This window comes from Halteromyces radiatus (genome assembly GCF_025201355.1).
Source record: "Halteromyces radiatus strain CBS 162.75 chromosome Unknown BX664scaffold_2, whole genome shotgun sequence".
Lineage (NCBI taxonomy): Eukaryota > Fungi > Mucoromycota > Mucoromycetes > Mucorales > Cunninghamellaceae > Halteromyces > Halteromyces radiatus.
Window position 1 is genome coordinate 1,401,144 of NW_026251688.1, and position 19,844 is coordinate 1,420,987.

The 19,844-nt window shown below is 33.6% G+C and overlaps 6 protein-coding genes across 6 annotated transcripts; 1 reads left to right on the plus strand and 5 right to left on the minus strand.

The window, feature by feature from the left end:
• Nucleotides 1–421: 421 nt before the first annotated feature.
• Nucleotides 422–9,189, minus strand: BX664DRAFT_64218 (uncharacterized protein). The gene is made up of 8 exons (XM_051549665.1): nucleotides 9,079–9,189; nucleotides 8,207–8,997; nucleotides 8,037–8,107; nucleotides 7,909–7,971; nucleotides 7,379–7,834; nucleotides 7,217–7,289; nucleotides 5,249–7,124; nucleotides 422–5,134 (listed from the first exon to the last, which is right to left on the minus strand). The coding sequence occupies exons 2-8, from the start codon at nucleotides 8,985–8,987 to the stop codon at nucleotides 547–549; spliced, it is 7,908 nt and encodes a 2,635-aa protein (XP_051402920.1). The 5' UTR covers nucleotides 8,988–8,997; nucleotides 9,079–9,189; the 3' UTR covers nucleotides 422–546.
• A 169-nt stretch (nucleotides 9,190–9,358) lies between these two features.
• BX664DRAFT_257489 (emp24/gp25L/p24 family/GOLD-domain-containing protein) lies at nucleotides 9,359–10,018 on the minus strand (the record flags this gene model as incomplete). Its single annotated transcript, XM_051540506.1, has 2 exons — nucleotides 9,359–9,841; nucleotides 9,944–10,018. 2 exons carry the CDS (start codon nucleotides 10,016–10,018, stop codon nucleotides 9,359–9,361), a joined length of 558 nt encoding a protein of 185 aa, XP_051402921.1.
• Nucleotides 10,019–10,146: 128 nt separating this feature from the next.
• On the minus strand, nucleotides 10,147–12,567 carry BX664DRAFT_383097 (uncharacterized protein). The gene is made up of 2 exons (XM_051549097.1): nucleotides 12,221–12,567; nucleotides 10,147–12,154 (listed from the first exon to the last, which is right to left on the minus strand). Exons 1-2 carry the CDS (start codon nucleotides 12,487–12,489, stop codon nucleotides 10,336–10,338), a joined length of 2,088 nt encoding a protein of 695 aa, XP_051402922.1. The 5' UTR covers nucleotides 12,490–12,567; the 3' UTR covers nucleotides 10,147–10,335.
• A 56-nt stretch (nucleotides 12,568–12,623) lies between these two features.
• BX664DRAFT_324608 (armadillo-type protein) lies at nucleotides 12,624–17,216 on the minus strand. The gene is made up of 19 exons (XM_051543880.1): nucleotides 17,129–17,216; nucleotides 16,892–17,014; nucleotides 16,732–16,790; nucleotides 16,542–16,650; nucleotides 16,282–16,469; nucleotides 16,069–16,221; nucleotides 15,809–15,999; nucleotides 15,303–15,731; nucleotides 14,930–15,238; nucleotides 14,646–14,851; nucleotides 14,493–14,576; nucleotides 14,101–14,400; nucleotides 13,783–14,023; nucleotides 13,606–13,658; nucleotides 13,396–13,524; nucleotides 13,231–13,335; nucleotides 13,031–13,147; nucleotides 12,877–12,941; nucleotides 12,624–12,780 (listed from the first exon to the last, which is right to left on the minus strand). The coding sequence occupies exons 1-19, from the start codon at nucleotides 17,159–17,161 to the stop codon at nucleotides 12,690–12,692; spliced, it is 2,985 nt and encodes a 994-aa protein (XP_051402923.1). The 5' UTR covers nucleotides 17,162–17,216; the 3' UTR covers nucleotides 12,624–12,689.
• Nucleotides 17,217–17,360: 144 nt separating this feature from the next.
• BX664DRAFT_324613 (acyl-CoA N-acyltransferase) lies at nucleotides 17,361–18,304 on the plus strand. The gene is made up of 5 exons (XM_051543881.1): nucleotides 17,361–17,431; nucleotides 17,515–17,584; nucleotides 17,648–17,735; nucleotides 17,830–18,036; nucleotides 18,096–18,304. Exons 1-5 carry the CDS (start codon nucleotides 17,411–17,413, stop codon nucleotides 18,226–18,228), a joined length of 519 nt encoding a protein of 172 aa, XP_051402924.1. The 5' UTR covers nucleotides 17,361–17,410; the 3' UTR covers nucleotides 18,229–18,304.
• A 28-nt stretch (nucleotides 18,305–18,332) lies between these two features.
• Nucleotides 18,333–19,093, minus strand: BX664DRAFT_64351 (transcription factor e(y)2-domain-containing protein). The gene is made up of 4 exons (XM_051549666.1): nucleotides 18,985–19,093; nucleotides 18,839–18,909; nucleotides 18,672–18,743; nucleotides 18,333–18,565 (listed from the first exon to the last, which is right to left on the minus strand). Exons 1-4 carry the CDS (start codon nucleotides 19,050–19,052, stop codon nucleotides 18,474–18,476), a joined length of 303 nt encoding a protein of 100 aa, XP_051402925.1. The 5' UTR covers nucleotides 19,053–19,093; the 3' UTR covers nucleotides 18,333–18,473.
• Between the last annotated feature and the right edge of the window lie 751 nt (nucleotides 19,094–19,844).

Below are 19,844 nucleotides of genomic sequence, written 5' to 3' on the forward strand. Positions count from 1 at the left end.
TATCAGTATGATGAAATAAATGTGAAAGTATGGACTTTTTTTTTTTTTTCTGTTTGGTTTTTAATGTGGATTTTTATGGTCTTGTTTGGATAAATGGTATGATCTTTTCGTTTATTGCATCAATGATATTGATCACATCGACTTTATTATTGAAAGGTTTCAATGTTTGCAGGAAACTCCAGGGTATAGACAATATTAGCCATGTGACAATCATCTAGGATGACAAAAAAAAAAAAAAAAAAAAGAACGGGATAGATGATATGTTATAGATAATGATGATAGATACAAGTGTCATGAATCTCTCTATGAAAAGGATGATGAATTTCTATCATCGATAGGTGTCCAAATTGTAGATGAAAAATATTAAATGATAAAAACGATAAGAATAATTATGATAAGAATAAAAGAGAATATTTTTTATTAAAAAAATATATATATAACATAGATTTATGACAAAATTTGTCTTGTCAGTTTCGATCTTTTATAAAATAATAAAAACATATATACAAAATAAAAATAAAAATAAAAAAGGACAAATCTAAAAAACTATTCCCTTGATGATGATTCCATTGGCGTTGGTGTTATTGGTGTAGCTGTTTTGAGATCCTGAGAGATAGAATCACCATGTAGTTTCAACATCAATTTCCATTCACCTGTCATTTTGCGTATACCATCTCCATAAGTCCATGATCGAATATCTGTGATATAGTTATCCATATATGGTGATGATGTGATACCCATGAATGCCTGTAAATTGCCAATGGATCGAGTTCTTGCATTTGCTACATGTCGAATGGTGGATGATAGATATTGTTGTTGGGATGTTGGTCGACTGGAATGCTGTTGTTGTTGTTGACTAGATCCTACATTTTGTTCTATGGATGTATCAACAGACGCATCTATTGGTATGGTGGATCCAGTAGCATCTAAAGGTGAAACCGGTTGTGATGAAGGCGTCGATGAAGTTTGTTGTTGTTGTTCCTGTTGTTGTCCATTTAAAATTATATCTTTATGGGATGAAAGTGAGATAGATTCAGCAGTGTCATCGGGAAATCCAACCATGCTTAGTTGTGCAAGGTAACGTCGTCGTTGTCGTCTAGTTGTGTTATTGCTTCCCCAACTTTTCCATCGTGTTGTGGTTGTTGGAGTATTAACCGATGATTCAAATCGTTCTTGCTGCACATTATTTGGTGAGTATGTTGAATGAGGTGTATGTAACGATTGAGGTGAGTGAGGCGAACAAGGTGAACGAGGCGAATGAGGTGAATAGGATGAATATGAGGAGTGTCCAGTTGGAGTTGATGACAAGAATGGTGAATTAGTGGTTGATGATAAGACCGATGATGCCACGACCCGTTCTTTGATAAGTCCACCTAGTAAGAGAGCCAACGGTGTTTTATAATACATGATGAATTCAAGAAGATGCCAAGAGGTAAAGTCCAACAATGTATAAGCCGAAGATGTTGGTGTGATGGATAAAGTCGAATAACCAGGTGAGTGAGTATGAACTGAAGAATTTCTGACCCCTGCTTGTGTTGTTGTATCATTGAATATCATAGCTGATGATGGAGAAGGAGGAGGTGGAGGAGGAGGAGGATTAACGACAGGTGAAGAAAATCCAGATCTTGACCTTTTCTGCATTGTATTGCTGATACCAAGACTGTCACTATTGAATATCATCAGAGTATCCTTGATATAATAAGCCAGTTGAGTCCATACACCTTTCAATTTGTCAAATGATTTACTACCACGAATAAGTATAATCTTCAAAGCAATGAAACCAAATGTTGATAACAAAGCTGTAGAAAATGTAAGAGACTTTTTGTTATTGTTTTCCAATGTGCTGTTGGTACCACCGCCTTCTACATTTGGTGTTGCTGTTGTTGCTGTTGCTGTTGTGTCTACCCCACGATCCCCCGATACATCACTTGTACTAACAATATTGATCCCATAGTTTCCATCATCGGTTGTTACTATTCCAATGTTCGAACTTGAGTGATTGCTGATGCTACTAAATGCTGATAAAGAGAATCCACCTGCTGGAGATCGATATTTCAAAGTTTGAGCTTGACTACATGCTTTCATCACAAAGGACAAAAGACGTACCCAATAATCAGTTGGATCGCGTTTGAATCTGGAAGCACCCATAGTTGAAGGAATACGGTTGTTTTGAAGGTTAAATTGAAGGCATGTCGGAATGATCACCATCCCCATCAGAGATACAGTAGGATTCATCTTTTCAATTTCGCAAAATACATCCAGAGGCGAAGTTTCCATCATTGTCACCAGTAGGTTCACCAACGCTTGACAAAATGAATCATAGACACCCTTGCAATGAGAAGTACCACCACTGAAATCATCATTGATCATGGATAAGCCGTAAGTAAGATATCGATCTTTGATTAGAGTAGCAATGTCATTCATCTGGAATGATTTTCCTTGACCATGCTGCAGAATCAACACAAGTCCTTGATAAATACCGGATCCATCCAATACCTTGTGATAACTTTTCCATTGTGAGAGAATTTGTTGAAGTACCTTTTTGAACGCTTTGGTATAATTTCTTGTACCAACCATAGACCTAACAGCATCATCCAAGTAATTCTTTACCCATAATGTATTGCAAACATTTCCAGATAGACCATAGTCCCGCAAAAGTGTTCGAATGATATTTCCCATTTTTTCATGATCCACTTCAGACAATGTTCCTTGTAACTTGAAATATTGTCGAATCAACTTGATAAATTCCATCTTGATGGTAACACGATCGTTTTGTTGCCAATGCTTTCCAAACGCATGTTGTTGTTGAAAAGTAGAGTTTGCTGTTACATGATCTTGTAATAAATGTTGATGTTGAGATCCCAAGTTTCCATCTTCGCCTGATACATGATTTCCCATTTCTGCTGTTGCTGTTGTTGTTGTTGTTGTTGTTGTTGTTGTTGTTGTTGTTGTTGTTGAGTTGTAAAGTGGTACTGCATTCTTACTGAACCTTGTAAATACATCCACTAACGCTGCCATACCTTCATCAATCAAATCCACTAGATCACTTACTTTGTAAAATAGAGGGAGTAAGTACCGGTACATTTTCACAAATTGTTCAGCACGTAATGCTCCAGGATCATAGGCAATAATTGTCAGGAATAACTTGATAAAACTGGATAAAAGGAATGGTCGGTTTGTATAATTGTTGACTACCAAGGGAGCAATGGGAGCTGTTACACTACGAGCCAATGGTTTCAAAATAGAAGTCGATAGAGGCATCGTCATAGGATTGCTAACAACATCTATGCGCTCTTGAATACTACGTTCATGATCATCCAATTCAACCTGTAATTGTAATCCAAGAACATCTGAAGTAGCTCCTAGACGAGGTGGTCGGTTCATCGCTTGCATTAAAGTAAATAAATTGTCGATCATCCAGGATCCAAGTCGTGTAGATTGATTGTATGCTTTCAGGATGGATGGTGAGAGAGTTCCTAGCATTTGAAATACGAATGATTCTTCATGGACGGCATAAAATCGACACCAGGCAAATGTGATGGCTGATCGAATATGAGGATAGTTTTCTACTTGACAAAAAACCTTGAAGAGAGCCGGTAAAAAAGCACCATAACCATGATTGGATGAGAACAATCGTTTGAATCTTGTCACTACCCGGGTATAGAGAATCAAAGCTTGCCCAATAATTCCATAATCATAGCTGTTATTACTGATGATGTCGTTCACGCCACTGAGAATCCGTTCCAGTTCCTTTCGATCGTTGTAATTCTTATTCAGACCATTTAATAGAGTGTCAATAAATCGTAACCAGACGCGTGCTCGTAACAAAGATAATAATCCAGTATCTTCTTGTTCTTGACAGGGTCTTGGGAGAACAGTGAAGTGTTCCAGATTGTCAACATATGTAGTATCCAAATCGATCAGTTGTTCAATTCCAACACGAGCACAGAATCTGAGATCAGGAAAATCATGGCTGATATGATTCTGAAAGTGATTCATGTCGCTGTAACCTTCAATATCGCTGTTGATGACAGTAGGTAATTCTTCGTAATCTTGTAGAGTTTTCTTGATGGTGTATACCTCACGAGGATATCGAATCAAAAAGTTGGTCAAAAATTGAATATGACTAATACGAAGCATGGTTACTCCAAAAATTTCATCAGGGATATCCAATACTGTAAAAGAAGTTTGTCGTTCCGTCAGTCGTCTTGCGAACATGGAGATAGGTTGTTCATGAGTGAACCAGAATCGCCCAGTACTTGTAAGTAGCGTTTCAATCTTGTTCTTTCGCAAATCCCGTGTGGAGAGTTCGTTGGTGGATAGAACAAGTTGAGTCAATATAGGATGAATAAGTGACATCAATGTGAACCCATTTTTTGTTGTTTCCCTTGTAAGCCATTTGAGCATGCCAGCCAGGTAATTGAAGAGTGTATGTGTGAATCCAGGTGGTAGCTTCGCTTGCATAGTGACAAGATAATAAAGCCGTGTCAAAGAATCTTGTTGTACTGCCAAATCGTTTTTACCAAGATCACCAAGAAAGCCTCGTAAAAACAATTCAGGATCATCACATAAATAAGAGCTTAGTAATTCTCGTAAAGCGCCATGTACACCACCATAGTCATCACAAAGAGAGTCCACCATACTGAGAAATGCGACATTGATTGTTGGTATCATGGTTGCACGTTTTCTACGAGTGATTGTTTTGCTGACTAATGCTGATATGGTATCTTCACCGCCACCACCTGTAGTCATCTCGGCATCTTCCAATCGATCGTATTCTTCATCCAAATATAATGACGGTAGTAGTGTCAATGGTGTCAAGACTTTTTTGAGTGCTTCATATTCTTCTCCTTTGTCTTCATCATCCCAACCAAGTTCTTGGATCTGTCTCTTCAGTTCAATAGGAAAGTTGCTTGCATTTTTGAGTTTGGCCATCCATCGGGGTTCATCCATAGTGAATCGGTTGCTGCCAAGGTCTGTTGGTACAAAAGGAGTAGCAAAAGCACCACCATCACCACGGAAAGGTCGTCTTTTTGAAGAAATCAGAATATAGTCTTGAGCTAGAATGTTGAATCGGTACGCAGATAAAGATGCATGTTTCAATATGGTTTCCATACGTCGTCGTGGATCAGCACTATTATATGAATAAAATAAATCAATAAAGATTGCTTTACCTTCATTTTCGTTGTGTTTTTTTTTTTTTTTTTTTTTTTTTTTTTTTTTTTGTTATTATTATTATGTATTTTACCTGTAGAAATCACGAGCTGTCAATTGAATCACTGTTTTTGGAATCTTTTCACCACATTGCATAAATAAAAAGGCAGCAGGTACAAAGATATGAGGATAATCAGCATTCATAAATCTTTCCCAGAGAGGTTGGACCAATTTTGTGAATTCTTGAGGAGTCAATGTTGTGAATACAGCTACCAGTAATGAGAAAACAGCAGCAAATGGATCATGATGTATTTTGGGCATTTCTTCCAGTCGTCCTTTGGATAATTCTGAAGCAGGTGCCATATTCTTGTGATAATCGCTTTTCACTAAAGCTGGAGGAGCCAATTCTAAACTAGATGCAGCTTGTCGACTAATAGGATATGTCATGGAAATAATAAGTTGTCGCTTGGTTCGAAGAGTCAAAGGGTCATTGAGAACAGAAGTATGCATATCCTCTACCGTAAGACCTTTTTGTGGTAGCATAGACATAGGTCGTTCACCTCCATATTCAATATGTTCACTTGATTCAAATTCTAGTTGTTCCAATGTTGTTGTATATACCAATTTGATCCTGTCGAACATAATCGTCACGTCTTCTAGCATTGCCAAGAAAATCACCGGCTGAATATCGCTTGTCGTTGTTGTTGTTGCCTTGTTTGTATTTTTTGGATTTATGTTTTTGTGAGATTTGGTAGATAGCTTTTCAAAATATTCTGGTGTTCCAACATGTTGAGTAGCCCAATCAATCACACGAGTTAACCAACCAGGTCTATGTGTTGTATTGCAGAAGAATCGAATATCAAGAAGAAGATTGCATATAATCACACGTAATGGCATAGGGATCAATAAAAGCTTTTCCTTGGCTGTCATGAAGACTGCAAAACGTCGTTCCAAATCGATCAAAAACTTTTTCGCGATTTCATCTTCTTCCATATTCCGTGTTCGATGTTGTTGAAGATGTCGAAGTTCCCGAACTGCCCATAAGAATTCTGCGGCTATGACACATTGTCCTAAGGATGTTGTACCCCATTTGATTTCATTTGGATCTTCTTGCATAAGATGAGCAGCACCAAAACCATGAGAGTGATCTGTAGACTGATTCTTACGGCCCACATCACTGAGAAGTAATACATTGATCATTTCAGCATCTTGCATCCACAGTTGTACACCAGACATATATCGACGAAGACATGAGATCAAAACTAATGAAGACGTCACTTTATCATGATCGTTTGAAGCAACACATGATACAATAGGCTTGTAAAAAGAAGGACGGTATGATTGAGATAGCTTGAGTAGTAGACGACAAAGAGATGGAAACGGTGCAGGATAAGTAGATGTAAGGCGATTAAATAAAACAGGTAAAGATTTCTTGACAATATCTTCACTAATAGCTGAATCATCCAAGCAGAAGGCCAAGTTTTCATAGACAGTAACTGATCGTTCACCAGCAGAATCTTCCAATAATGCGATCGTATTTGACAAAATATTTTCACTGAATCCAGATTTCCAGAGATTTACCACATTTTCCTTCATACTGTTAAGAATGGTTTCTAAACGTTGTTTGTGATTGATATCAGGCTTAAATGGATCCAAAGTATCAATGCCACTAGAGTGAAATGAATCATTTGGCAAATCTTCATTTGAGGGTTGAGGCACGATGATTGATGAACGTTGAAATGCAGAATGTTTTGACGAAGGTTGAAGATGAGTAATAGACATAATGGCCAAGGCTGCATTAGTGATATTGGTGGCTACAGCGTCTTGCATCCTATCGCTACTCTTGTCAGGAAGATATTGTTGAAGTTTAGAGTAGGAGAGTTTTTCTTGAATAAAACTCCACAGGAGATGTACAGTAGATGTCGCTTGTACAAGATCTTCTACAGATCCATTCAGAAACTTTTCAATTGCTAAAATAAACAAGTAAAAAGGTAGTTAGTAAATTTTTTTCTTTCATAAAAAAAAAAAAAGATAATTTGATGTATGATTTTTTTTGACATACCAGCTTCAGCTAAGACAAATAGAACCAGTAAAAAGGCAGGTCGAGTTTCAAGAGTGGGTTCCAACCAGTATCTCTATAAATTGCGTATCAAATATATAAAAAAAAAATAAGATGAATATCAATTCTGTTTTACAGATATCCATTTTCATTTTTGATACTTACTTTTAATAACATTCGTAAAACAAGTTTGTCCCGAGTGCTTTCAAAGGATATATTGGTATAATTGCTTGATTTATCTTTGTAAGGATCCACATGTCCATATCGTCCAACCATTAATGTTTTGCATAACCCCTCTACAGTGCATAGTTGCGCCACTGTCACTGGAGTGTTAGAATCCTTTGTAGAACTTGTAAAATACTGATCCCAATGTTTGCCCATAACAGGTATAATGATTCCATTTGATAACCCATCCATCAATTCCATAATACGTTCATAAACATGATTGTAATCATCTAAAACCTCTGGCTGTCCATGTTGTGATGACTGAATAGTGTGATGAGCCAAGGCATCTGTAAGGGTATATACAAGAGAGTGATAGGCTGAAGGTGTGGAAGGTAGACTAAGTGATTTTGTTGAAGAAGGTACAAGTAATTGCTTGATCATAGTTGTAACACGTAACTATAAAGAATGAAAGAAAAGAAGAAAAAAAAATATTGAGTTAAAAGTCGTAATGGGAACCTATTCATATTTACCTTGAGAATCAAATGATCAATGGACAAGATTCTACAACAGAATAGTAATAATTCAAAGTTTTCCTATCCATCAGAAATCAAAAATTAGCTATCATCACATAACCATATTTAATTTTTTTTTATCTTACCGCTGCGTCAAGGTGTTTGAAACGATCTTGAATATAATCAATAATATCTAAAGCTTGATTACAATCATTGACTAGAAAAAAAAAAAAAAAAGGTATCAAAATGGTTAAGATGATTTAGACTCCAATAAAATATTTCCTCTCTCTCTATATATATGAATATAAATATTTACCTTGAACGGGAGTTGAATGGAAAGGTATAGATAGTATGGTGAGTATTTCATGGAATAGAGGAAGTCGACTGGATAATTTATGGTTCTGAAAGGTGTCCATGATGGAAGTTAAAATAGTATGAATTTGATTGGCGTTTTGAGAGAGTTGAAGGTTGTCATCTGTTGGTATATTAGAAGGTGAGAGTTCTGCTGGAGTGATAAAGAAACTAGCATGACGATTCCAAGTGTTCGGAGTAAGTAAGACCTTTTGTAAATCCCTTTCTAATCGATAGATATCTTGTTGTACATATGTACTAGTCGCATAAATCCCGCTTGACCCGCTAGATTCACCGTGAAAATGGCGACCAAAGTGACGTCCATAGTTATTCATACCAGCAGCTTGAGCAGCAGTAATGGTAGTAGCAACAAAATTGTTTTGTATATGTTGATGGTAATTGTGAGTATCTGTAACACCATTTGACTGTTGAGAACGAGTGAAAGGACCGAAAAGAGGATTTCTATGATTCAAACGTTGATTGAGAGTAAGAGGTGTTTGTGCACGAGTAGGAGTAGGTATATGTTGAGATATACTTGTTGGACTAGCTTGAGTAGATTTGGATAAATAAAAATTATCAGTAGCACCAGTTTTGACAGCATCTCGTATACGTTCCCAACGTCGAGTTGAAGTATCATTTTGATCTGTTTGTGGACTTTGTGGATGAGGAGACGTAGTAGTTGGAGTTGATGTCTGTCTTGAAGGTTGTTTCTTTCGATAGGTATCATCACCAGGATCGTCAGACATGGATAATAAACTAAGAAAGATTGAAAATAAAATAATAAGAATTCCATCCAAATATTAGTAAATCCCCGTAACATTCTTTTTGACAACTTGCCTTTCTTTTTTTCGTTTTGAATTTGTATTCAATGAACTAAAAAAGTAGTTTCTCTTCTTCAACCAATAAAATAAGTAAATAAAATAAGATAAAATAAAAAACAAAAGATACAATAAAAAAAAAAAAAGAGAGAGAAAAGAAAAGAAAAGAAAGTGAGATAAAGAAAAAAAAAAAAAAAGAAAAGATTTCGAGTTGAGCGTCCGACGTGTATAATAAAAAAAAAAAAAAAACAATTTATTGACAACTGTTAAGTAATAAATAAAATATTTGAACTATCAAACTAAACACCACCTTTCTTGACATTAAAGAAATTTCTCACCACAAAGACTTGTAAAGCGGCCATAGCAATGATAGCAATACTTTCCAAACTGGCAAACCAAAAGATACGTTGTTCAGTGGAGTGAACAGTACTTGAATTTCTATTTTCACGGGTTCGGAAGTACTTTTGAGTACGGGCAATATTGGTCAATGATCCAGACAAACGGAATAATGATTCTTCCATAGCACTAAGGGTTTCAGGTTGTTGTTGTCCTTCCATAGCTTTGGCAAAGTTAGGACGTACTTCATGTTCCAAAGTGATTTCAAAATCAACAAGTTTTTCAGCAAAAGTCGACATATCATTGGAAAAACAAAAAGAATATTCACCAGCATGATTGGCAGTAAAAACATAATCACCTTGTCGTTCTCCTTTTCCTTCCAAAACAACTCTTTCGCGTGGATCGCTTACCATGTAATCGATATCAAAAGAACCACCAGATTGTACCTTATATAAAGAAAGAAAGAAAAACAAAGTGATTCAAATATAAGTATTATATATAAGATGATATAATAGATGATGTTTTTTTTTTTTTCTTTTTTTACTTACGGCAAAGTAAAAACCAATTTTTTTTCCAGGTGTATCAGTCCAAGTATAAAAACAAGCATGTTCGTTTGCGGCCATGTTGTATGTCAAAGCCGTTGCAGATACTGATGATGGTAAGATGATGATGGCTGCTAATATGCTAGCCAAAAGGAATACAACCGACATGAATCGTTGTGCCATGTTGGGATATATTTATAAAAAAGGTTCAAAGAAGTAAAAAGGAACGGAAGAGAAAAAGAAAAATAGATTTGCTGGTAAAAAATGAGTGGAACTGAGTTTGAAAGGAAGAGTTTATTTTTATTGAATACATCAAGGAAGAGAGAAAAATCAAATATGTAAAAACATATGTAAAACAAAAAAAAAAATTAACAAAAAAAAATCAATAGATAAAAAAACTAAGCAGGGACAGGAGATGATGGATGTTGTTTGATAGAGTCTGTTGGTTTTTTTCGTCGACCAAAAGTAGTAGTCATGCGCTGAATGAAGGATGGTGATGATTTTTTTGAAGTTGGTGAACCTGATGATGTCAAAATAGATTCTTTCGATCCACCACTGTAACTTGGATCGGTGTAAACTTGTGATAAATCATGAGTAGAATGGTATTGCCGCATACTATCATGTTTATTGTATAAATGTGTCTGTTGTTGTTGTTGTTGTTGTTGTTGTTGTTGTTGTGCTAATGCGACTGGAGACCTGATCAAAGATTGTTTCCGTTCCTGACGAGTAGTACTACCAAGCTCTTGAGTCGAGATGGATCGTGGTAAGCCGCCAATATCATCATTACTACCAGTAGCAAAAGTGACAGGAGACTGTGGGTATACATTGTGATGATCCAAGTTTTGAGATGAAACTGTTTGTTCAGTTTGCTTGAATGGGAGAGCTTGGGTAGGTTGGTTATTGTTTATTTGTTGTTGTCCTTCATATAAATTATTCATCAAAGTTGATATTTGAGGTACAGAGTTACTTCTTCGACGTTGAGAACGGGTAGTAGTAGTAGTGGTTGCGATATTATTCGTAACTGATGTTGAATGAGAAACATTTGGATCCATTGAATTATATTGCTGAGTATCTTTGTAAGGAGACGATGAAGATGATGAAGATGTTGACAGATTCATCGTACGAGAAGAGGATGATGATGATGATGATGGTTTTGTCAAAGCCAACGTCGAAGGAGTAATTGCGTTGAATGGTGTTCCATTTTTATTCAGATTTGAGGTTGATTGAGAAAGCAATGGAGTTGACATGGATACATGAGTACTGATGGCGTTCGATTTGGATTTTGATGTCATTCCTGGATGATGATCGAAAGGTAACACAGTTTCCGAGTTCAACCGTTTTTTTCCAAATAAAGATACTAATTTGCGAATCGATTTTTTCTTGGTCAGTGGTTTTCTTGCCTGGGTATCTGTTTGTATCATCGTATGCTGAGAATTATTGTCGGATTGAATTGAATCATTATTGGTTTGTTTTTGTTGTTGATAACCATTCTTGTACTTTAAAGAAGACGTTCGAGTAGGAGACAATGAGCTACTGATGCGACGATTGGAGGAAGAACCGGTAATGATAGAAGTACGTTTGTTGGCTTTGGATACAAAAGAATGACCATCATAATTATCGATTTGGAAAGATTCAAAAGCAGGAATCAAACACATAAAAGAATCCACAGATGATCTATGCTGCTGTTTTTCTTTAAAATAAGTCAATTCAGGAAGTTGAGGAGCAGGTGAAGCATAAGGATCTAGATTAATATCGACTTTGAATTCCATATCAAATAAACTCATCAATTCGCCAGCGAGATGTTGAGAAGCCGCAAAGGAAGTCAATCCTGTATCACTAGTCCAACTGATACGATTTTGATTCAGTCTAAAGCTTTTTCGCCGTTGTTCCTTGATATCTTGTCGTTTTATGCCGTTTGTCGGAGCGGTAGTTGATGTAATTGATGAAGCAGTGGTAGAAATAGTTGTATTTGTTGTTGTTGTTGTAGTAATACTTGAATTAGTTGTGACACTTGATGATCGACTAGGTACTTTTGAATCCTTCAATTGTTGTATTTGTTGTTGTAGTAAATCATTTTCATCTTCAATATCATTTATCGTTCCAGCTGTATCTTCTACTGTTTGATGATTATTTGATTTGAATGAATCCATGATTTGTACATATTCAGATAGGATAGTTTCCAAACCTTCTTGTGTCATATCAATTTCATCCAATGATCTATCAAAAAAAAAAAAATTCAATATAAACATAAATATAATACATAACATATTATATGACCCTTACTCAAGTGTAAAGAATTCCCAACGAGTCATTTCATCTAACCATTCTTTTGGAGTAATATCATAAATATATTGAACTGTATTTTTTATAAGAGCAGTTTTTCTTAAAGAATGAATATCAGGAGGAGCAAAAGTGAGTTGAGCCAGTTTATAGTTGGAGATAGCTGCTAGTTGTATAGGAGAATGTTGTCCATCTAATAGTTGGTGTAATATTATTGCTGCATCTTGATAACTTGACTGGTTTAATAGACTTCCAACTCGTTGTGGTGGCATATATATAATAATAATAATAATAATAAAAGATAGAAATAATAAAATAAAATAAAAAAGTTAGGAAAAAGAAAGATAAAATATTATGAAATGTTTTTTTTTGTTGAAAAAAGACCCCATTTTAAAAAGACCGGTAACACAGAGAAAAAGGTTTTTTTGAATAGTTTATTTGCATTTCAAGACAACTAACTAAATTGTATGTATCATAAACCCCCAAAAGATGTATTTCCTAATCCACGACATTTTTTTGAAAATTCGTTGGTATATTCCTTGAAACGCTTCAGTGATCGATGACTTTTTGAATCAATAAGAAAAAAAAAAATAAGAATAAATAAAAATAAGAATAAAAAAAAAAACATTTTCTATTGATATTGCCTATTTTAGTCTTACCCTAAGATACCTTTGATAAAAGTATCTTTATCTTCTTTCGTCACAAGTCTAGAAGGAAATCCTTCCTATATAGAATATAATAATGAATTATTATGATTATGATTATAATTATTATTATTTGTCAACATCAATACTAGTAAATTTCAAAACTTACATGAGCCAATAAGATCTGTAACCAATGTCTACATAACTCCAAATATCTTCCAGTCAGTTTGTATAAAACATCAACCAAAGGTTTAGAAAAGGAACGTGGGACACGTCCACCAATACCCTAATAAAGATAATGTAACACAGAATCAAAGCTTGAGTAACACAAAAACGCAAATCATCTAATTTTTTTATATAATCAATTACCGCCAACAATTGTTCCATTATTTGTAATCCTAGTTCCATAATCATTTTATTTATCACTTCATCCATTTTACTTCCTTCTTTATAATCTTGAGCGACAAAATCAGCCTATAATATAAATATATTAATATTTAATCATTTTTTTTTCTTATGTATATTTTTTTTTACCATAAAATTGAGTGAAGCTTTCAACGCCAATCGTTCTTGTATTCCCATACCAGCAATAGTGAATTGGAAAATAGTATTCAACATAACAGGAGAAAGTTCATAAAACACCATTGGGCACCTTTGAATGACCTATAAATAATAATAAAAAAAAAATCATTCAGTAAAGAATCACATCATAAAAAAAAAAATTGAAATCTTGTGAGCACTGACCCTTGAAAGAAGATTAAAATAACTATCTACATTGTCTGGGTGTTCTTCCATATCTATCATCAATAAAATAATAATAAGAATAATAAGAATAAGAATAAGAATAAAAAAAAAATGCATTTTCAATGTCCTTATATGGTTTTCTTTTTAATCTTCTATTTCCATTTCTTTCTATATTACCTTCAGTCCTGCTGATAAAATTCAAGGTCTTTTCAGTTAAACTTGAAAGTAAATCTCGTAATACAATAACGTTGTTTTGTTGACCACCATAAACTGTCATGACAAAGGCAGTTGTATCCAACCAAGAGGCAAATCGGGATGTTTGATAACCAGTATCAATGAGAGATACCAATTCATGGAAAGGTAATGTTAATAATGGACTTGTTGATCGAATTCCTGCTTCAAGAAACTGTGATAATGCCTATAAAGAAAAAAAAAAGGGAAAGATTTTTCTAATTTAACAATTTCTTTATTTCATTCATATAAAAAGTGAATTACCTTCATCACTTCTTCATCACCACCCCATATCATCGTAATACGTCGAACAGTATCACCTATAGCAAATGTCATTTGTTCAAAACCATCCACATTCGTATACATTGCCGTCAATTGCCCACTTGCAAAGATATCATAAATATTGTTTCTAGCAGTCAATGTTTGATAATCATCTGTTGGTGTTTGAATACCTCGACAACATGCTGAAAGATTCTGTAATTGAGATAACACTGCAGTTCGAGTAGTAGCAGGATCTTGTACTAGTAATGTTCCAAGTTCTTGTAAGATACTGCCAGTCAAGATCTAAAGATATAAATAAAAAAATTTGTCGCAAATTGATTCTTAACTAATAGTTCTTTTTTTTTTTTAAAAAAAAAAAAATATTATTGTTTTACCATAAGAGGTCCCATGGATCGTTCTGGTGGTAATACTTGAATCACAGAAGCTACCGATTCCACTACTTTGTGCATAACATTGACCTAAAAATGTAAAAAAATATAAACATATCAGTTCATTTCTTACTCATCTTCCTTTTTTTTCTCACTTACATCAATTCTTGCCGCGGAAGTGGTACTATAAACGTGCATCAAACTATCTAAATCATCAATCAAAGACTCACGACATATGTCACATATATTGGAGAAGGCAGATGCTGCATAAGAAGCGAGTTTCGGAGAACTAAGACATGGAACTATATAATTCAAAGCTGGTATCAAAAACTCGGAACGACCCTTTAACCATTCCGCAAGGGATCCTAAATATTGAAAAGATCGATGTTCATCTTAGTTTTTTAGCTTTTTTTTTTTTTTTTTTTTAAAAAAAAACAGCTTACCTGTCAATGATAATGCAGTGTTTTGCAATCGAATATTGTTTTCAGATGGTAATCTTCCCAAGATATCAGCACCAAAGAGTTTTGCCACATGTTCATTTTCGTCCGCAGGAATTTCTTCAGAAACACTTTTTAAACAAAAGAGTGTCGCTTCCAAATCTAAACCAGGTGATGATATAGTGTTCCATTGAGCTAGTACCGTAAAAATATGATTGAATAAAACTGCCAACATATCACCACGTAAAACATAATAAGAATTAATAATAGTGTCACCCAAATCACGACGACATATTCTAAATTTATCCTTGAGATCTATATGATATAACATGTTAATAATAAGATAATAATCTTTCATACTATTATTTTTTTTTCATACCTTTTGTCCATGTTCGCCATACATCATCCTTTGGAAAGATAGCTTTTTGTTTGATCACTGTTACCAATCGTTGATAGAGAATTACAGCTGTTTCACCACAGTGTTGAGTCCATAATCTTTGTTCATCAGATGTAGTTGAATCCAGTGATACATCATCATCGCCATCCCGTTTAGCCATTTCAAATTGTCGAACAGGAATAATACCATGGTCAAATAATGTTTCTTGCAGAACATACCAAAAGTTGAGAGGGATTTCACTAATTTCTTGATCAACAGGATAATATCCTTGGAAGCCTGTCAATTGTAATGTCATATCCATTAAGCATTGAATATCTGATCTTGCCAATTGCAAAGCAACGAAATCAGTAAATGTTTCTCCAAAAGTTGTGAATAGTTTTGCCAGAGATCGACCAAGATCATCATCTTCGTCTAAATTAATAATAATAAAGAATGAATATATTAATCACAATTTCTTATTGATTCATATTTTTTTTTTTTTTTTTTACCTTGAATACAGTCAGCAAATTTCTTTTTCATACCATCACTTGTGAAACAAACTAAAAGATTGTCTCGAAATGAGTTGTACCTAGTCCAAGAGCTTTGTTGCATACCCTCTAATAATACATCCGCTGCTGCTTCAAATAATTCATCATTGGCTAGAAGAGACATTGTTTGTGTTAATAATAATGCCACATCTCTATCAAAAAAAAAAAAATTAATATATATATAATAACTAATTTCATTTTGTTTTGTATAATAAATTTACTCTATATTGATCCCATATTGAATCCAGCTCTGAAAACATTTCAATGATTTTTGGAGAAGGGACACATCAGTAGTCTCTGGAGCAAAAAGAAAGTTGGATAAAGTTGATAATACTAAAGGAAGACCATCCTTGAATTCTTGCATTAATTGAGATCTATAAGATATATAAATATACATTTAATATTATCTCTTTTCATTATTAGTTTTACTTTACTTTTGTCCACCAATAAGTTCTGCATTAGAAATCTCTTCGGGTAGCATTGTGAGGAATTCCAAAATAGTTTGATTGATATTTTCAGTCGATACACCATAAGCTTGAGCTCCAGATATAAATGCTTGGATAGATTGAGGAATAAATTGTTGCCAATAATTTGGTACAACTTGAAAAGCATAAGCAATCAACTAAACGAAAATGATTACATATGTCACTAAACATCTTTCTACTCTTTTTTTTTTTTTTTTTTTGAATCTTACAGCAATGCAAAGTTTTCGCGTGACAAACATAGATCCATTGCTGCATTTGATAATCCAAGTAAAAAGTTCGTCTCGAAGCCAGTCGATTCTATCTGATGGGAGAGTGTTCCTATTTGTATATAGACAGATATATTAGTTCCAACTCTTCAAGTACACACTTCCCGTTTCCCATTCTTTTTGCCCTACATACCAATCACGAGCTATCTTGACTTGAATTGTATGCGCTCCGAAAAATCGACAATGATCAGACTAAATAAATGTTTATGGGTAAGTTTCATATCACAGATTTCTAAAGTATAGAGAATAATAATGTAATGATAATAATGAATAAAATAGAGAGAAATACTTACCGGAATAGAGAGAAGATTTGATGCTAATTCCCATGCTTCTGGATGTCTTTGTATTGCTTGAAGTTGTTCTTGAATTGTTTTCGTTACTTGAGGATCTATAGAAGTGTATAGTTGTTCCACGAGCTACAGGGGATGAAAGTAAAGCCAATACGAAGAAGAAGAAGAGGGAAAAAAAAAAGTTCAGTAAGATTCATAAAGGGACGAAGACTTATTATTCTAATTTATATTCATATTTACATTTTTCACTTCAGTAACATGAAGTGAATTCATAGAGAAAGATACAATAAAACGAGAAAAAAAGAAGAGAGAGATGACAAGAAAAAAAAATAAAAAATCGGCGGTGTTCGAATCCTGGAGAACACCACAATGCTTCTATTACGGCAAAAACATCGTCACTTGGGAGACATGAGTGAAAATAACAAAAAAAAAAGGGGGAATCGGGTTTTTACACTTTTCTTTTCTTTTCTTTTTTTTTTTTTTTATATAACATATATATCTTATAACTAACTATATTCAAATATGAACATTAGACAAGCGACTGTAAGTTCAATATTATATATGTTATTTTTCAGACACTTTAAACATGGACAGTTTTGATACTAAAGCTAGTTATTTCTATTTAGGTTGATGACTTGATCGCTATTCAAAACTGCAATTTGCTTGACCTTCCTGAAAACTATCAAATGAAATATTGTAAGGAATCGAGGACATCTTAATATATATATATTAACGATACTATTTCCCACTTATATATAGATTTATATCACGCTTTGTCTTGGCCACAACTATCATTTGTAGCTGAAGACGATAATGGCAAGATTGTTGGTTACGTTCTCGCGAAAATGTAATCAATGATAAAACACACTATATATATATATATATATATGTATGTACTCTTATTAATACTTTCTCTTTTACTTTATGAATATATACAATAGGGAAGAAGAACCTTCAGACGTACCTCATGGACATATTACTTCATTATCTGTTATGCGAACTTATCGAAGACTTGGTTTAGCAGAAAAACTCATGACACAATCTTCGAAACAAATGATAGAAGTATTTAATGCTCATTATGTTTCTCTTCATGTTCGAAAGACAAACCGAGCTGCTATTGGTCTTTATCGTGATACATTGAAGTTCAGGTAACAAATTCCAAAGTATATGAAATAGAATGAACTAATCTTTTTTTTTCTTTTGTTAGTGTACACGAAATTGAAAAGAAATACTATGCCGATGGAGAAGATGCTTATGCTATGCGTCTTACATTTAAAGAACCCAAGAAACCTCAACTACGTGGTGTTGTGGAAGAAGTCAATGTAGCAGCTGCTAAATAGATTGTAGATTACGTTGTTTATGTTAGAATACATTCAATAAAAAAAAAATCATGATGTTTTATATATTATAAATAAATAGATTTATTATGATGTACTATTCAAAAAAAAAATATGTATAGTATATCAATATGTGTGTGTGTGCGTGTTTGTTTATATGTATATATGTATATATGTGCGTTGTGTACATTTGTGCGTATAGGTGCCCAAAAAAAAAAAAGAATATATATAAAAGAATAATATTGCTGTCAATCAGTTGTAGTCGCGGTAGAGACAGTATCAGTCAAGAACTTTTTAATAAGTACAAGCAGTTCTTTCTTGATCGATTCATTGATAGTACCTAAAGATAATAAAAAAAAGAGAGAGAGAGAGAGAGGTTGATACTGTAAGTATGAAGATAATAATATATAAATGAAATTTGCTCTTTTTTTTTTTTTCTCTTTTACTTTTGCCGTAATCTGAAGTTTCTTGTATTAGTTCATCCATAGTGAAGTTGTTTTTATGATCTTGCATGGTATCTATAAAACAGTATATATATATATAACAGACCAAATTATATATATATATATATATGAGTATGAGTGTGTTTTGAATGAATAGAATCATTAATTACCTCTACAATGTGCATAATAACTATCGTTCCAACTTGTTTCTGCTAATCTTGCTTTCAATAAAGTCAGCAGCCTGATAAACGTTAAGTAAAAAAAAAAAAAGTCAGTGAAATGATGATAGTGTTTGTTTTCATAGAATATAATTCACCTTTGTTTTTCACCAGAACTAACAAAATATTGATTCAATGCTGTCATAAGATTATCATCGGCTGACATCTTTCTTCTGTATAAAAGAATTTTAGAAAATGAAAAGAGAGTAAACGAACAAAAAAGAGGAAGAAAAAAAAAAAAAAGAAATCAAGCAAAATGGGAAATTCTATATCCCGCTAACGTTTTTTTTTTTTTTTTGCGGTTGAGTGACTTCCAGGTCACATCACTTTCCTTATTTGGTTTCTTTTTGAACTAGAAGATTTTGTTTGAAAATGCAACCATCAGGAATATTTTCAATCAATTTGTTATGTATGATTGATTAGATTTAATAGATTGTTTTTCATTAAATTTGAATAGATAGTCTTTTCGAAATGGTATTGTTATATGGTAAATGAAATGCTCAGACCAATTGTATATCTAAATAAGATTTTGAATAGGAGCGGATCGTAATTTAAAGATTGTGTGCTTTGATACTTGATTTGGAACTTCTTTTGATTCGGTACCTTAAACAAAAAATATCTAATCATCATCTTGTATGAAAGAAAGTCAACATCGGTGCTTGAAAAAAAAAGGAAAAGGAAAATCTAGAAAGAATATAATACCTTGTAAGAAATGAATGTTTGATAATGATGATGATAAAGAAAAAAAAAGAAACATACACTACTAGTAAATAGGTATAATTCTTTTCTTTTTTTTGTATATCAAACTAAAAAAAAAAAATACTGCTTGCTCCATTTGGAAATAAAGAAAAAAACACACCAATCCTATGGAAGGAAAAATAAAAAAAAAAGAAAAAATTTTCAAAGGAGAGATTGAGAATTGTTTTAATACACCGATATTTTGTGTAATAAAGAAGGA

Coding starts and splice junctions, on each gene's coding strand:
- BX664DRAFT_64218 (XM_051549665.1), bottom strand. CDS start 8,987: ATGTCTGACGATCCTGGTGATGATACCTATCGAAAGAAACAACCTTCA. Junction 7,835..7,908: donor TTGATCATTTGATTCTCAAG/GTAAATATGAAT, acceptor CATTCTTTATAG/TTACGTGTTACAACTATGAT. Junction 5,135..5,248: donor ACAGCTCGTGATTTCTACAG/GTAAAATACATA, acceptor TTCATATAATAG/TGCTGATCCACGACGACGTA.
- BX664DRAFT_383097 (XM_051549097.1), bottom strand. CDS start 12,489: ATGCCACCACAACGAGTTGGAAGTCTATTAAACCAGTCAAGTTATCAA. Junction 12,155..12,220: donor TGGGAATTCTTTACACTTGA/GTAAGGGTCATA, acceptor TTTTTTTGATAG/ATCATTGGATGAAATTGATA.
- BX664DRAFT_324608 (XM_051543880.1), bottom strand. CDS start 17,161: ATGAATTCACTTCATGTTACTGAAGTGAAAAAT. Junction 14,577..14,645: donor CTTCCGCGGCAAGAATTGAT/GTAAGTGAGAAA, acceptor TTACATTTTTAG/GTCAATGTTATGCACAAAGT. Junction 12,781..12,876: donor TTTATCAAAGGTATCTTAGG/GTAAGACTAAAA, acceptor TGATTCAAAAAG/TCATCGATCACTGAAGCGTT.
- BX664DRAFT_324613 (XM_051543881.1), top strand. CDS start 17,411: ATGAACATTAGACAAGCGACT. Junction 17,432..17,514: donor TGAACATTAGACAAGCGACT/GTAAGTTCAATA, acceptor ATTTCTATTTAG/GTTGATGACTTGATCGCTAT. Junction 18,037..18,095: donor CGTGATACATTGAAGTTCAG/GTAACAAATTCC, acceptor TTCTTTTGTTAG/TGTACACGAAATTGAAAAGA.
- BX664DRAFT_64351 (XM_051549666.1), bottom strand. CDS start 19,052: ATGTCAGCCGATGATAATCTTATGACAGCATTGAATCAATATTTTGTT. Junction 18,910..18,984: donor AGTTCTGGTGAAAAACAAAG/GTGAATTATATT, acceptor AACGTTTATCAG/GCTGCTGACTTTATTGAAAG. Junction 18,566..18,671: donor AACTTCAGATTACGGCAAAA/GTAAAAGAGAAA, acceptor TATTATCTTTAG/GTACTATCAATGAATCGATC.